Source organism: Lacerta agilis, chromosome 7 (assembly GCF_009819535.1).
Source record: "Lacerta agilis isolate rLacAgi1 chromosome 7, rLacAgi1.pri, whole genome shotgun sequence".
Taxonomy (NCBI): Eukaryota; Metazoa; Chordata; class Lepidosauria; order Squamata; family Lacertidae; genus Lacerta; species Lacerta agilis.
In genome coordinates, this window is record NC_046318.1 from 2566894 (window position 1) to 2580076 (window position 13183).

At 43.9% G+C, this 13183-nt stretch overlaps 1 protein-coding gene across 3 annotated transcripts in view; it reads right to left on the bottom strand.

Annotated features, from left to right (window-relative positions):
- Positions 1-13183, bottom strand: part of SLC24A3 (solute carrier family 24 member 3) — a 154032-nt gene that overhangs the window by 25752 nt on the left and 115097 nt on the right. For 2 of the 3 annotated variants that reach the window (XM_033154133.1, XM_033154132.1), the window contains exons 7-9: positions 11249-11323; positions 6789-6814; positions 3078-3131 (exon numbers count right to left, since the gene is read on the bottom strand). In XM_033154133.1, coding sequence (XP_033010024.1) covers positions 3078-3131; positions 6789-6814; positions 11249-11323 — 155 coding nt within the window. Of the gene's footprint in view, positions 1-3077; positions 3132-6788; positions 6815-11248; positions 11324-11464; positions 11510-13183 lie in introns of those variants that run through there. The other variant, XM_033154131.1, reaches the window with a different exon arrangement.

Here is a 13183-nt window from a genome sequence, read left to right on the forward strand (position 1 = left end):
GCAGCCCGAAAGCAGCCCTTTGGGCTGCTCCTTCCTCTTCCTCCTTTGGCAAGTTTGCATTTATGCGAGCAGTTCAGGAATGGAACAAGCTGCCTGGGGAGAGTAAAGAACCGCTGTTCTTGTATGCTTCTTAAGGAATGGTTGACTGGGGAGAGCGGGTGGCAGCACGAGCGGAGAGAAAGGGCTTCTTTCTCGCCGCCCCCACCGCCCGCCTCACTCAAGTATAAGCCGAGGGCAGCTTTTTCAGCACAAAAAATGTGCTGAAAAACTAGGCTTATACTCAAGTATATATGGTAATTGTCCAAGCTAAAGATCGCTATGATGTACTCCTTACCAGAACTATAACGAGTGTTGATGACTGTTGGACAGATCAAAATTAATATGTTCCATGATGGCTATTAAGATTATACCTCAACACAGGCTTCAACAAAGGAAACCAAGGCATAAAATGAACACTCAAGCCCTTCAAGGTCCATTTCATCGGATTGCTTCCAAACAACTCTTAAGGACCACCTGCTCTCAGAGTTTCCTTATAACATTGAGGAACACTTCAGCAAGCTAAAACTATCCATTACTGCAGCCTGTGAACAAACTATTGGATACCAAACCAAGAAACATCAGGACTGGTTTGATGAGAATGAAAGTGAGGTGGAACACATCATTGGCAAGAAAAGGAAGGCCTTTCAGATCTGGCAAAGAGTTAGAAACTGTGTCACTAAGATAAATACCTATGCCAACGCTAAGGCTGAGGTTCAAAGAAGAACCAGAGAACTAAAGAACACCTGGTAGATTATTATTTTTTTTTAAAAAAAGCTCAAGAGATCAAGCACTTAGCCAATACTCATGGTGCACAGGGCCTCTTTAATAAACAAAGACCATCTATGGGCCATTAAATTATGGTATAAGCCTCCTACGCTCAACAGACGGTACCACGCTTCTAAAAGATACAGAAGCTATTGCATTGCGCTGGAAAGAACATTACCAACATCTCCTTAACCGCAACTCCCCCATAGCTGCCGAGGTCCTCTCACAAATCCCGCAAAAACAATTTAGAGATGAGCTTGCAGTATCTCCAAATCTGGGAGAGTTGTGTACAGCTATTAACCAAATGAAAAACAACAAAACCAGTGGACCCGATGGGATACCTGCCAAAGTTTTCAAAGAGTGTGGAATTGAACTTACACAACAACTTCACAAGCTCATCAAAAAAATCTGGGAGAGAGTGAAGATCACAGCAAACTTTAGGGATGCCAAAATTATCAATCTTTTTTTTAAGGCGATAGAACAGATTATGGAAACTATCAAGGCATCTTCTTATTAGCTGTGGCAGACAAAATTCTTGTAAAGATCTTAGCAAACTGTCTCCTAACTATTGCTCCTATCGCTCAATATCCAAAAAACCAAAATGCTGCACCAACAAACACAAAACAATCCCCCCCATGCTACAAATCCAACTTAATGATGCAACTCTGGAAAGTGTCAATCACTTTTCCTACTTAAGCAGTTATCCTTCCACAAGGGCTGACATTGATGCCGAAATCCAGCATCGCCTGAGCTCTGCAAGTGCAGCTTTCTCCCAACTGAAGCGCAGTGTTTGAGGACTGGGACATTCACAGGGAAATCAAAATGCTTGTTTACAAAGTTATTGTACTACCAAATTTATTGCATGCTTGTGAAATATGGACCACTTATAAACGCCATCTCCAACTCCTCGAAAGATTCCATCAACGGTGTCTCTGAAAATTTTTACACATCACTTGGGAAGACAGGGAAACTAATGCCAGTGTACAGGAAGAAGCAAAGATCATCAGTGTCAAAGCAATGATTCTTCAAGATCAGCTTCGTGGGACTGGTCATGTTTTTCAGATGCCTGATTATTGTCTTCCAAAGCAACCGCTCTATTCCCATCTTAATAATGGAAAGCGAAATGCCGGTGGACAACAAAAGAGCTTTAAAGACTCTCTCAAGGCATATCTAAAAAAATTCAGTATAAGCACAGATAACTGCGAAACACTGGTTCTGAGCGCTCCAATTGGAGAATAGCCTCTACCAAAAGCATCATGGACTTTGAAGAAGCCAGAACACAGGACAAATTGGAGAAACGAACTAAGAGGAAGGCATGTTTGACAAATCCTGACCATGACCAACTCCCACCCGGAAATCAATGTCCCCAGAATTGGCCTCCACAGTCAACTATGGACACACCGTTAAGACCATATTCATGGAATACAATCTTACACGGCTACAAGTTATTGACAAAAAAAAAGATTTATATATCACTTCACATATTCAGTGTCCCAAAGATATTTCCAATAACAAAATAATAAAATACAAAATATTTTTTAAAAATCAGTAAATATAACAAATATAACATACGAAAAGTGTTCATCCAAAGAAAGACCTGTCTAAAGCAGCACAAAATATCCACTCTGTTAACAAAGGGTGGACACAAGTAGCCACCAAAAGCCTGATCCAAAGTGCTGTCCAAATGCCTAGAAGCAGGGCACCTACTTGTAATTAAAATAACGCAGTCAGGTTTTCATGATTAACCGAGTCCTGAGGCTACTCTTATTCTGATTTAACAGAATAGAAAATTGGTGGCTTTTTTTTAACAGCATCTCTACCTGTAGGTAGTGCTCCTATGCTCCTTGAAAGACAACCATTTAGGTAAGGTAAAGGTAAAGGCCCCCTGGACGGTTAAGTCCAGTCAGATTCGACTATGGAGTGCAGCACTCATCTCCGCTTTCAGACCGAGGGAACCAGCATTTGTTCACAGGCAGCTTTTCCAGGTCATGGTTAAACCACTTCTTGCGCACTGAACACCATGGTGAAGGCCAGAGAACACGGAAACACCATTTACCTTCCCGCCACAGTGGTACCTATTTATCTACTCATGCTGGTATGCTTTCGAACTGCTGGGTTGGCAGGAGTTGGGACAAAGCAATGGGAGCTCACCCCATCACACGGATTCGAACTGCCAACCTTATGATTAGCAAGCCCAAGAGGCTCAATGGTTTAGACCCACATCCATTTAAGATAACCTTAGCAATGTGCAGACAAGAATACATGATACTTACTTCATGATGAGAATATAGACAGCATACATTAGCACTAGAATTAAAGATTCCCACCTGCAACCAAAAGAGGAAGAAAATGAAGAGAAATAAGGAATAGGGTTCCACGTAGCTGAAATGGATCTCTTTCTAGACCATTGATGCCTAGAGTTACCGAGTCTTCTGAAGTTTAGAGCCCATGACTCAGGAAGGTGCAGGCAGTGTCTTAAGTGGTTCAAAGATGGAGCCTACCTAATCTTATCATAAAAGCTGGTCCTTACTCTAACTTCCTATATTATTACTCTTTCTATATGGATCTTTGCCTGGCAACTTCATCAGCCATCATCATCTTCACATTTATACACCACTCTACCTCTCTAAAGGGACCCCAGGGCAGCTTATAATAAATGAAATTACATAGAACAATTTAAAACATTTTAATATATTTCAGACAGCAGTTGAAACTAGCATGGTGAGCCCAGAGCCGTCTCATCCATTGGGGCTGGTGGCGCGCCGCGCCAGGGCGCAATGGCCTGGAGGGCGCCTCCGTCCTCCAGCCCCGCTGGCAGCGTCTGCCGGCAGCGCCCTCTGACTCCCGGCAAGGGAGCTGGCCGGCCACGCCACGCCCTCTGGCTGCCCAGCAGAGCACAGGAGCACAGCTCTGCGCGCCCTTCCAGCGCTTCCGGGACGGGAGGCGAGGGCGGCCGGCTCGCGCTCCCGCGCGCAGCCTGGTGGCGCGGCGCAGCCGGCCAGCTCGCGCTCCGCGCGCAGCCGGCCACCCACCCGATGGAGCACAAGCTGCCAAGCCGCGCCGCCCGGCTGCGCCGCGCCATCCGGATGCGCGCGGGAGCGCGAGCCGGCCGCCCTCGCCTCCCGTCCCGGAAATGCTGGAAGGGCGCGCAGAGCCCCGCGCCGCTCCAGCGCCACGCCCCTCATCCCCCGCTCGCCCACCCCCCTCCCAAGGGGCGGCAAGCGCGGGAGGGAGGCGGCGGAGAGGCGGCATGGCGGGGGCGCCGGAGGGATAGCCGCGCCAGGGCGGCAGATCCCCTTAAGACGGCTCTGGGTGAGCCCATATGCCTAACATGGTATCAGTGAAGAAGGAATCTCAAAAGCTACTGTGAGACTAAACAGGAGTTCCTATGATCAAGTGGCTAAAGCTTGTGTTGTCTTGGTAGACCACCAGATTTTCTTCTTTCAATTGGAACCAGGTCTTCTTATCTGTTACTTCTTTTAATAGTTGTCTGAGCTTTAGTTAGTCAACACAGGGACTTTATGAAACTGCCAGGGACCAATTGTCTGAAACTATATATCTAGCTCAGCCTCTTCTGGAGAGCTATTGCCAGCCAGAGTCTTAGGCACAGGCCCTTTGTAGCTCCAGTAGCTCAGCAACCATCTTGTCCCACCACAGCCTCAACCACCACTGCTCATCTTGTTCATAATGCCTCCCTCACACTGATACCTCCATTTCAGGCTCAGCAGCAGAGATCAAGAAGGAAGGAAGTGGTGGAGGGGGGCAGTGGAGGAGCAGGGGAGCTTCCTGGCCCTCTGCAGTTCACATCCACTGATAAACTGCCCATTTGGTACTGTGAGGCCTTCTCTCCATCTGGCCAGCTTGGGAAAAATAAGTCTCATACATGCTCTACTTCAGAGTGTCAGCTTGCATTTCTTAGTGCAGAAAGTATTGATCTGATGTGTAGAGATCTTTCCTATTCTGCTTAGTTCAAGAGGGTTCTGGGAGCTTCTCTGTGTGAAAGAAGGTTCATGCTGTTTGGGTTATTCCTTCAGAGAAGCTGAGTACAGCTGGTTTAAACTGGTTCTGCTATCTCTTTCAGTCAAGGTCATGCTGACTATAATAATAGGCCAGAAGGAGCCTGGGTTTCACTTACTTTTTTTTCTATCTCTTTTCTGTCTGTCTGTCTGTCTGTCTTTCTATCTCTTTTCTGTCTGGCGTGGTGTTCTGCATGCTTAGTGTTAAGTTTTAGTCTTATTATAAATTACTGTAAGTTTAAGTTAAGTCTGCTGCAACTGGATTTCTTATGGACTGTGCCAATCCTGGATGTATTGGATTTGTGATCATTATGCTCATTTAATAATATTTGCCTTCAGTAGCAGTAAAGCTACTGCTGGATGAAATATAATTGCCTCTGGTCTATTTTTGGGAATCCTGCAATGTGTTCAAGTTTCTACTCTGCTAACTATACATTGGAATCTACTCTGGATCAATATTGAGTAGACTTTAAATGACACTGAGAAGATTCAGAAAGGAGATAACAATCCACTTAAAAAAAACCCACCAGCCCCTAGTTTCTCAGGCTTAGTACAACAACCCTGTGGGAAACCTCATCTACTGTAGTTTGGCAAAATTAGTTCTGGCATCTTGGATTCTGCTGGACAACTTCCCTGCTAGTACAGGACTCCTGCCCAAGACCCTGCTCCTGTTACTTCAATCCTGCTTGACAACTCCAGCCTGGTCTCCTAACTTAGTACTTGCTGTTGCTGATTGTGACCTCAGGGTTTATGGAACTGCCATTTCCTTGTGGCCTTGCCCAAATTGCCTAGTTTATTGTTGTACTGAAAGCTGATGGGGAATAACAGAGCCAACTCCTCCTCCCTATAGGAAGTCAAATAAACCTTCACTCACAGTAGCTGAATGAATCTCACTAGGTGGACAGGGAATAATCCCCCCTCCCTCCCTCCCTTCCAGTTTTCCATATTTCCATATCATAAAATATCAGAATAATTTGCTAAATAACTTTAGCAACAATTATCATGCTCATTTTCAGTTCTCTGTTGTTCTCTTATGGAGTCACTGCCTCCTAGCTCCAGCTGCCACCCAATTCTCTTTCTTCATGCTGCTAACCTCTTTGCTGACATCTCTTTTGTTTCTTTTGCAGTCTCCATGAGTTACACAGGACTTTCTTCTTAATGGTACTATCCCAATAGGCTGTGGTATGCAGGTGTGTGCGCATGTATAGAAGCACTACACCTAGCTGAGTGAGACCCAAAGAAAGGCCTTTCCCAAATAATCAGCATTTCACTGGAAGAAGCAGCACCAATGCATCTAGGGGAGCATACAAATGAGTCTTCGCCTCCTTTCATTCCCCAGCTGCCAATTCTCCCTTTCTGTCCTAGAAACCACTCTCTGCTTCACTTCTTTGTCTTTGCAATATAATAGTCTTATCATTGCCTGCGCATACCCACATTCACTTTGTCACACCCTATTTTCATCTCAGATAGGTTTGCAGGTTGTTGCAGTGCTTGAAAACCCACACACAAGAGAACCCCAGCAGTCACAGGGAGCTCATGGAGCTTCACAATGTGATCGTGACTGTAGATGGCTGGCAGGCAAGGAATAGCTCCCCAAAATGAGGCCATTTCTACAGACATCCCCATGGTACCGGTAGCTATTGCCATGTTGCCAGCCTCTCAGATCAATAGTACTTGCAATACAACTACAGCTTTCTACTTTTGTGACTGTCACCCTGAAAGGAAATTGTTTGGACAGTGTATCCAGCCTGCTTATACAAGCCCTGCATCTTCAGTGGAGATCTGTGTGGGTGGCCCAGAAAGTGCTGGGAAAGAGATGTTTCCTCTTTTAACTCTAAAAAGATTTCCATGAATCACTTTCATATTTAGAACCTCTATAGGAATGGAAATAGGGTCCCCCAGGTTGCTCAGCAGAACTTTTGCCTCCCTTGCTACCATTAGTCAGAAAATGACAGTTGCACTACTTACCAAGCAACTTTTTCATCATAAATAATCTGTGGAAAAATGTTTAAAAAATGTATTACCATGTGAGACTGTCTTTAAGGTATGCCACACTTCTTAAAAGACTTTTAATATCTCTTGACACAAACTTTCTTCTAGTATCCCAAATAATTTCCCAAATTATCCCAAATAATTTCATACAGTTCATTCCTTCCAACATCCACTTTTTATCATCTGTGATGTACAGCTCTACATGTTATAGATGCAGAATTGATTTTATCAAGAAACACAAAATGTAAAATGAAAAGGAGATTTTTCACTTTTCAATCCAATCTCTATGCATTATGTATCTGTTAACTTTTAGATAAAGGTTTCTATATAATCCTCTTCCAATGTACTAAATCAGTATATGAATAAGCAAACAGATGAATATGGCACAGGTTTAACAGAACATTTCCCAGCCCTGCTATCTGAGATCCAGAGACTGAAATTGGGTTATATTGTAAGCAAGGCATACAAGATTTGTGCAGAGGGCTCCACTGCACAACCAGGCCTGGAAATGACATGTTAGTTTTCATGGCACTGACCATGGTACTGTCCTATTTACCAAAGGGTTCCCAGTTTTCTGCAACCAAGCTGTATGCTGTCATGATTTTGAGGCCTAAGGTCAGCAGTCCATATTCCAGAGCCTAAGGTGCTACAGAAAGTAGATGCATGCAGGGCCAAAGTACATGAAACGAAGGCTATCTACAATCAGAACTCAATACATTTTGATTTTTAGCAGCTGTGAAGAAGAAGAGAAACTGTATGGGAGCAGAAGCACTGGGGGAGAAAATTCTGATGAGAGAAAAAAATGGCATGAAGGGAAAATGCTGAACACCCCTGCTCAGACCTAATTTGCATCCTCTTTCTTACACAGCTGCTTTTAAACAAAAAAACAAGATGCCAGGAGAGCCCACCAGGAGCTAATGTGTAGTTTGGCTTCAATATGTTTAGCTGACAAGCATATTATCCACAGCTACAATAAATCTGCATAGGTTTCAGAATTCTGCTCTGTGCAGCCAAAAGGTATCATATGTTTGAATCACCCTTATACAGAGAGGGTGGTACAGGCGATACTCAGATCAGACCCAATGAAATCCTTGGGCTTAAGTTACCATTACTTACCGGTATTTAAGACAATTGATTCAATGGTCCCACCCAGATTATGATTTAGTCAGATACCTTTTTAGGCAAGGCAGAATTCAAGAATGCAAATCCCTCACTTGCAGTCCGAAGAGATAATCCATACTTCTAGCACTTCATTCTACATAAAGTGTAGATCAGTTCAAGCATGGCTACCCTTCAGAAATTCTGATAAAAGAAGAGATTCTCTTCCTCAGTCACCACTAGGTTGCACTCAAATTCTATGTTTCAGCTTGTCTTTCCTTTTCTCCCTCAGCTTTGCCTGGAACGATGGCGGCAAATGAAGTGCCCTGATAAATGTGGGAAGAAATATTCGCAACCCGCCCCCTTCTGCTGCTTTTACCGTCAGTGTGTGTGTGTGTGTGTGAGGGGGAGGAATCCACCGCTTCTTTGCTGTCGGCTCATAGCTGTCACCCACAACCACAGGCCTTATTGTGAGTCAGCTTATAGTCAAGGACACATGTTCATGCTTCAGTAAGGTGTCTGGGCAAAATGTGACAATGCAGAGAGGATGCAGCTCTTCCTCGGGTTTTTGCCCTGCTTCCTGCCATTCCAAATTGACTAAATATTCCCAGAACATGACATTGTAAATTATACGAAACTGGGAAGAGGGGTGACATTTCTGCATTGTCCTCAGCCTGAGAGGGGGCTACTATTATTTGCTGTAAAAATAACTCTGCCCAAAACAGCTAATGTCCAATTCTCTATCTTCTACTTATTTATTTTTTACATTACTCTCCTTCCCCCCCCCATACTCCAGGACATAGATGCAATAAAAGGCTGAAAGATACTTGCACTTTCACACATATTAAGATTTCTCATATGAGGTGTGGAATCAAGAAGCAAAAGGATGGATGCAAAGGAGAGGACACAGAGCTGCTGGTGAGACCAGCAGGGAAGAGAAAGGCTCCTGCTAATTGATCTGCTTATCACGAGGAATCACAAAAACAGCCTCTTCAACTTTTCTTTTCCATGGTGGGTTCTGTATTGACCCTACTCTCCTATGACTGCTCATGGGAAGGGATTAGGGTTGCCACCTTTGGTTTCGGCAAAATAAGGAATGTGTCAGGAGAGAGGAATTGTGGGGGCTAAAAATTACTTTGCCTGCTGCAGTAATGACTTCAAAGCCATCCATTACAATGAGTTGTTTCCAATGCTGGTCCTACTGTACTCATAGGGTAGACCCAAAGAAATTTACGGATCTTAGTTAGTGATGCACATAAATTTAAATGGACTCACATCCTCCCCAGCTGCTGGATTTCTGCCTGTCAGAAGAATAGTAAATGTAGAAACCCAGCCCAAAAAAGAAGGGGGGTGAAGATAGCAACAATTCTGTTTCTCTTCCTCACAGAGCTTTGCCTCCAACATCCCTTTCCATGTAGCTGCTAATGCCACGCACATTCAAGCACATAGTCAGACAAGGTCATCTAACCACTAGGGTTACATATGTGCTTCATTTTTGGCCCAGTCCTTTATACAATATTTTCCATCAATTTATTTAAACAAGTAAAGACAGCAACCATTTTAAGGCTTCAATACTCTGCATACTTAACTGAAAGTAAATTCAACTGAACTAATTGGGACTTATTTCTGTTTTCAAAGGATCAGGTTGAACGTGAATTTAGGATTGTGACCGTTTCCTGCAAGGGAGTTTGAGTCCTCATCAGCAGAACACATTTAAAACACTTTAAAAAGTCATGGGGTTTTTTTTTGGGGGGGGGGGTTCTTTGGTACCCAAAGAATGTGTTTGCAATATCCACCCTACCCCTCTATAAAGGAACAGGGTCAGGGGAGCATGTAAAAGCAACAAGGACCCATGACTACTACCCCCCTTCCCTGGTCAGTAGGAAAAGAACTGCCAGCTTTGATGTGTGTGTGTGTGTGTTACACACACCTTCCTTCCTTCCTTCCTTCCCTCCTCTCCTCCCTCCCTCCCACTTATCCAAAGTCACTCCATTCTTTTTCAGCCTCGCCCCTATGTTCCGTTCCCATCCATTGGGCCGCAGCTGCGTCACTCGTGGATTTAGTGCCGGGGTCAGCAAACTTTTTCAGCAGGGGGCCGGTTCACTGCCCCTCAGACCTTGGGGGGGGGGGGCGGACTATATTTTGGAAAATAAATAAATGAACGAATTCCTGTGCCCCACATATAACCCAGAGATGCATTTTAAATATAAGCACACATTCTACTCATGTAAAAACACGCTGATTCCCGGGCCGGATTGAGAAGGCGATTGGGGCACATCCGGCCCCCGGGCCTTAGTTTGGGGACCCCTGATTTAGTGTAACAGGGCGGGGTGGGATAGGGAAAGAGAGAGGGAGAGACAGATAGAAAGAGAACACAGGCAGAGATGGAAGGGAGGGAGGAACTGAGCTCAGCGCTTGCCTCAGCAGAGGAGAAGGAGCGGGGAGAAGAAAGCGGGGCAGAAATAAGGGGCATCCTTAAGGGATGCAGCATTTTCCCTTGAAATAAGGGACAATCCCTTATTATAAGGGACATGTGGCAAACCTAGAGGGGGTCCCAGCAGTCTCACAACCCAGCTGGCTCTATAAACTGGTGCCTTTCTATGGTTCTGGACATGTGCCTGCCACAATTTTCTCAGTGTTTTGAGCTGCCATGATTCGGCCCCTCATCCCCAGCATGTGTAAAACACAGCTCCACAAATTGAACAGCAGCCCACAGAAAATCACTTGATTGGACTCCAGCAGTAACTGAATCAGACTCTTCATCATGGTCTCAGGTATCACCAGAAAATATACCAGAGACCACTGGTGGTCTTCAGAACTCAATTTAAGAGGCATTGTTACAGAAAATTCTTCATAAATTCCAACAGATGCCCGGAAATGCGCTGTTTCTGATCATAAATAGTAGGAATCATAATGGATTGGGGAGTGAAAGCAAGGGATAACAATGTTTTTGCCAGAAGTGTGAAATAACAATTGCTTATTGTAGAGAAAAATTCTGGTCTCACTATTCAGCTAGTGTCTTGTTGCACATTTTCTAAATGAAACCACCTAGAATGAAATCTCCCCCCTGACTTCACTGGACCAACCCAAAGCTGGTTTTGCCATTTGAAGTTGCAAAACATTATTTCTCAAATCACTGTGGATGAATCTGGTAAAGATGTAGATTGCAATGTAGATTGCAATGAGCAAGGTCCTATATTCATTTAAATGAAACACTCAACAAAAGCAAATTTCTTGTAAAAATAAATCAGCTTAATAAATCCCTATGAAATGGGAGAAATGGCACTTTGGATTGCCAAAGAAAGAATTATTCAGGAAAGCGATCTCTGAGCACTTACCAAGATAAGTGCAACAACAGAGCAGGTATAATACATGGAATCCCTCAGGAGACACCAAGATGACAGTGCAACAATCTGAGAAAACAGACAGGAAGAAAATGAACTGGCCATAAATGATCCCAAGATTCACATTAGTAGCAAGATGCATGGAAGAACTGTTGGTTTTCCCCCCCAAAGACCAGAGAATTCTACAGTCATTGTAACAAGTGTACTAACCTAGTCAGAAGAATCACATTTTTTCCAGGCATAAAATATTTATACCTCAAAAGGTCACATTCCTGCAACAAAAGTGTTACTTTGAAAGTTATCTGTGAAAGAAGATTCCATACAACAAATATGCAATTAACATTTATTGAGAAGGAGAAAAAACACTGTGTGGAAAGTCCATTATCTCCAAGTGTTGGCCAAATTCTCCAACAGAAGTGCTGAGCCTGTTATACTGAAGATACATCATGAGGAGTTCAGACTCCTCATTCTGAGGGGAAGAAGCAATGGTTGCCAGCCATTATCTCTGGTTACCAGCCAGTCCTCCCCCAAATCTTCTGGCATGGACAGAAAACTCAGGACAGGGTCAGTCTCACTTTACGTCAGCCCCTGGAGACAATCTCTCAGTGCTTCCAAGTGCAAAGGGAGATTGTCTCCCATCAGGCATGAAGTGAGATACCCCTTCTTCCTTCCAGCTTCTTTATTGGGTCTCTTAATGAAGACAGCCAAAAAACCAGAAAGAGATATACCACTGTCAGAAACAAATGTGTGGTCGTAGCTGGCAACCTGATGGTCACATTTTGACTTTAATGAAGATTGACTAACTAGAGAATTGATTGCTATACTGTGGTAAGCATGTGTCTTCAACTCTTTAATGGGGGCGTGGTGGTCACTTTTTTTCTCGCAGAAAACTCTTGAGGTCTAATTTGCATCATAAGGTAACAAAATCCTGAGGTGGTAGAGTAAGTTGACAGCATCTCTTCAACGTTCATCTGGGACAAAAAAACACACACAACCTAACACATCACAGAGAAAGTGTCTATGCTACTCATTCCGTCTTATGTGAATTTTCTACTTATGGGGAGAAAATATGGGAGCATTCAAAAATATGAATCCTTGCCTGCAGTCTCAAGTGGTATAGTCCATCCCTTTACTTAATTTCTCCCCTCCTTCTGCTACATGTAGACCAGACCTCAAATTGTAGCTGGTACCAAACAAATTTATTGCCACAGTGTGTATGCTCTCTCTCTCTCTCTCTCTCTCTCTCTCTCTCACACACACACACACACACACACACACACACACACACACGTGCCCATTTATATTTGTATGGTGCCAGGATATTTCAAGTCAGACTCACAGTATTTCATTTTAGCAGAAATCCTGCATTTGGCAAAAATAAGACTTCTAACAGGCTTCATTCAGTGACCTCACTAACTCCAGTGCAATGGAGGTTGTAGCAGATAACCTCTGGAAAGGTGGCGTAATGATACAAGACTACATTTATGTCCCCTTTTTCTGGAGAAAAACAACAACACCCTGCCCCACTAACAGCATCAAGTACATTAAGTGCACCATAGGCTACAAGCTTTTTCAGGGAGTGCCATGTACCAAAATGAACACACCCAAAACCATTTACAGGGGAGGAAGTTCATATAAACAATTATGTTAACAGAGATCAAAGGCTGGGCCAATGTGAATTACTTTTAGTCAGCAAAGTGAATTACTTTGTTGGTAGTAAAATTAAAGCTTAAAACATTAAGATACATGCAAACCAACTGGGCAGGAAAACCATAATGAAGAATATATAACCTCTTCTATGAAAAATAATATTCTATATGTTGTTGCTGCTTTTGCAAGGCCAGCTGGTGGCCATGGGCAGCTCCTCGCTCCAGATGGCTGGCTGAGCCACAGCGGCGGAGGAGGGTGGATCTTGGCAACAGAATTTTC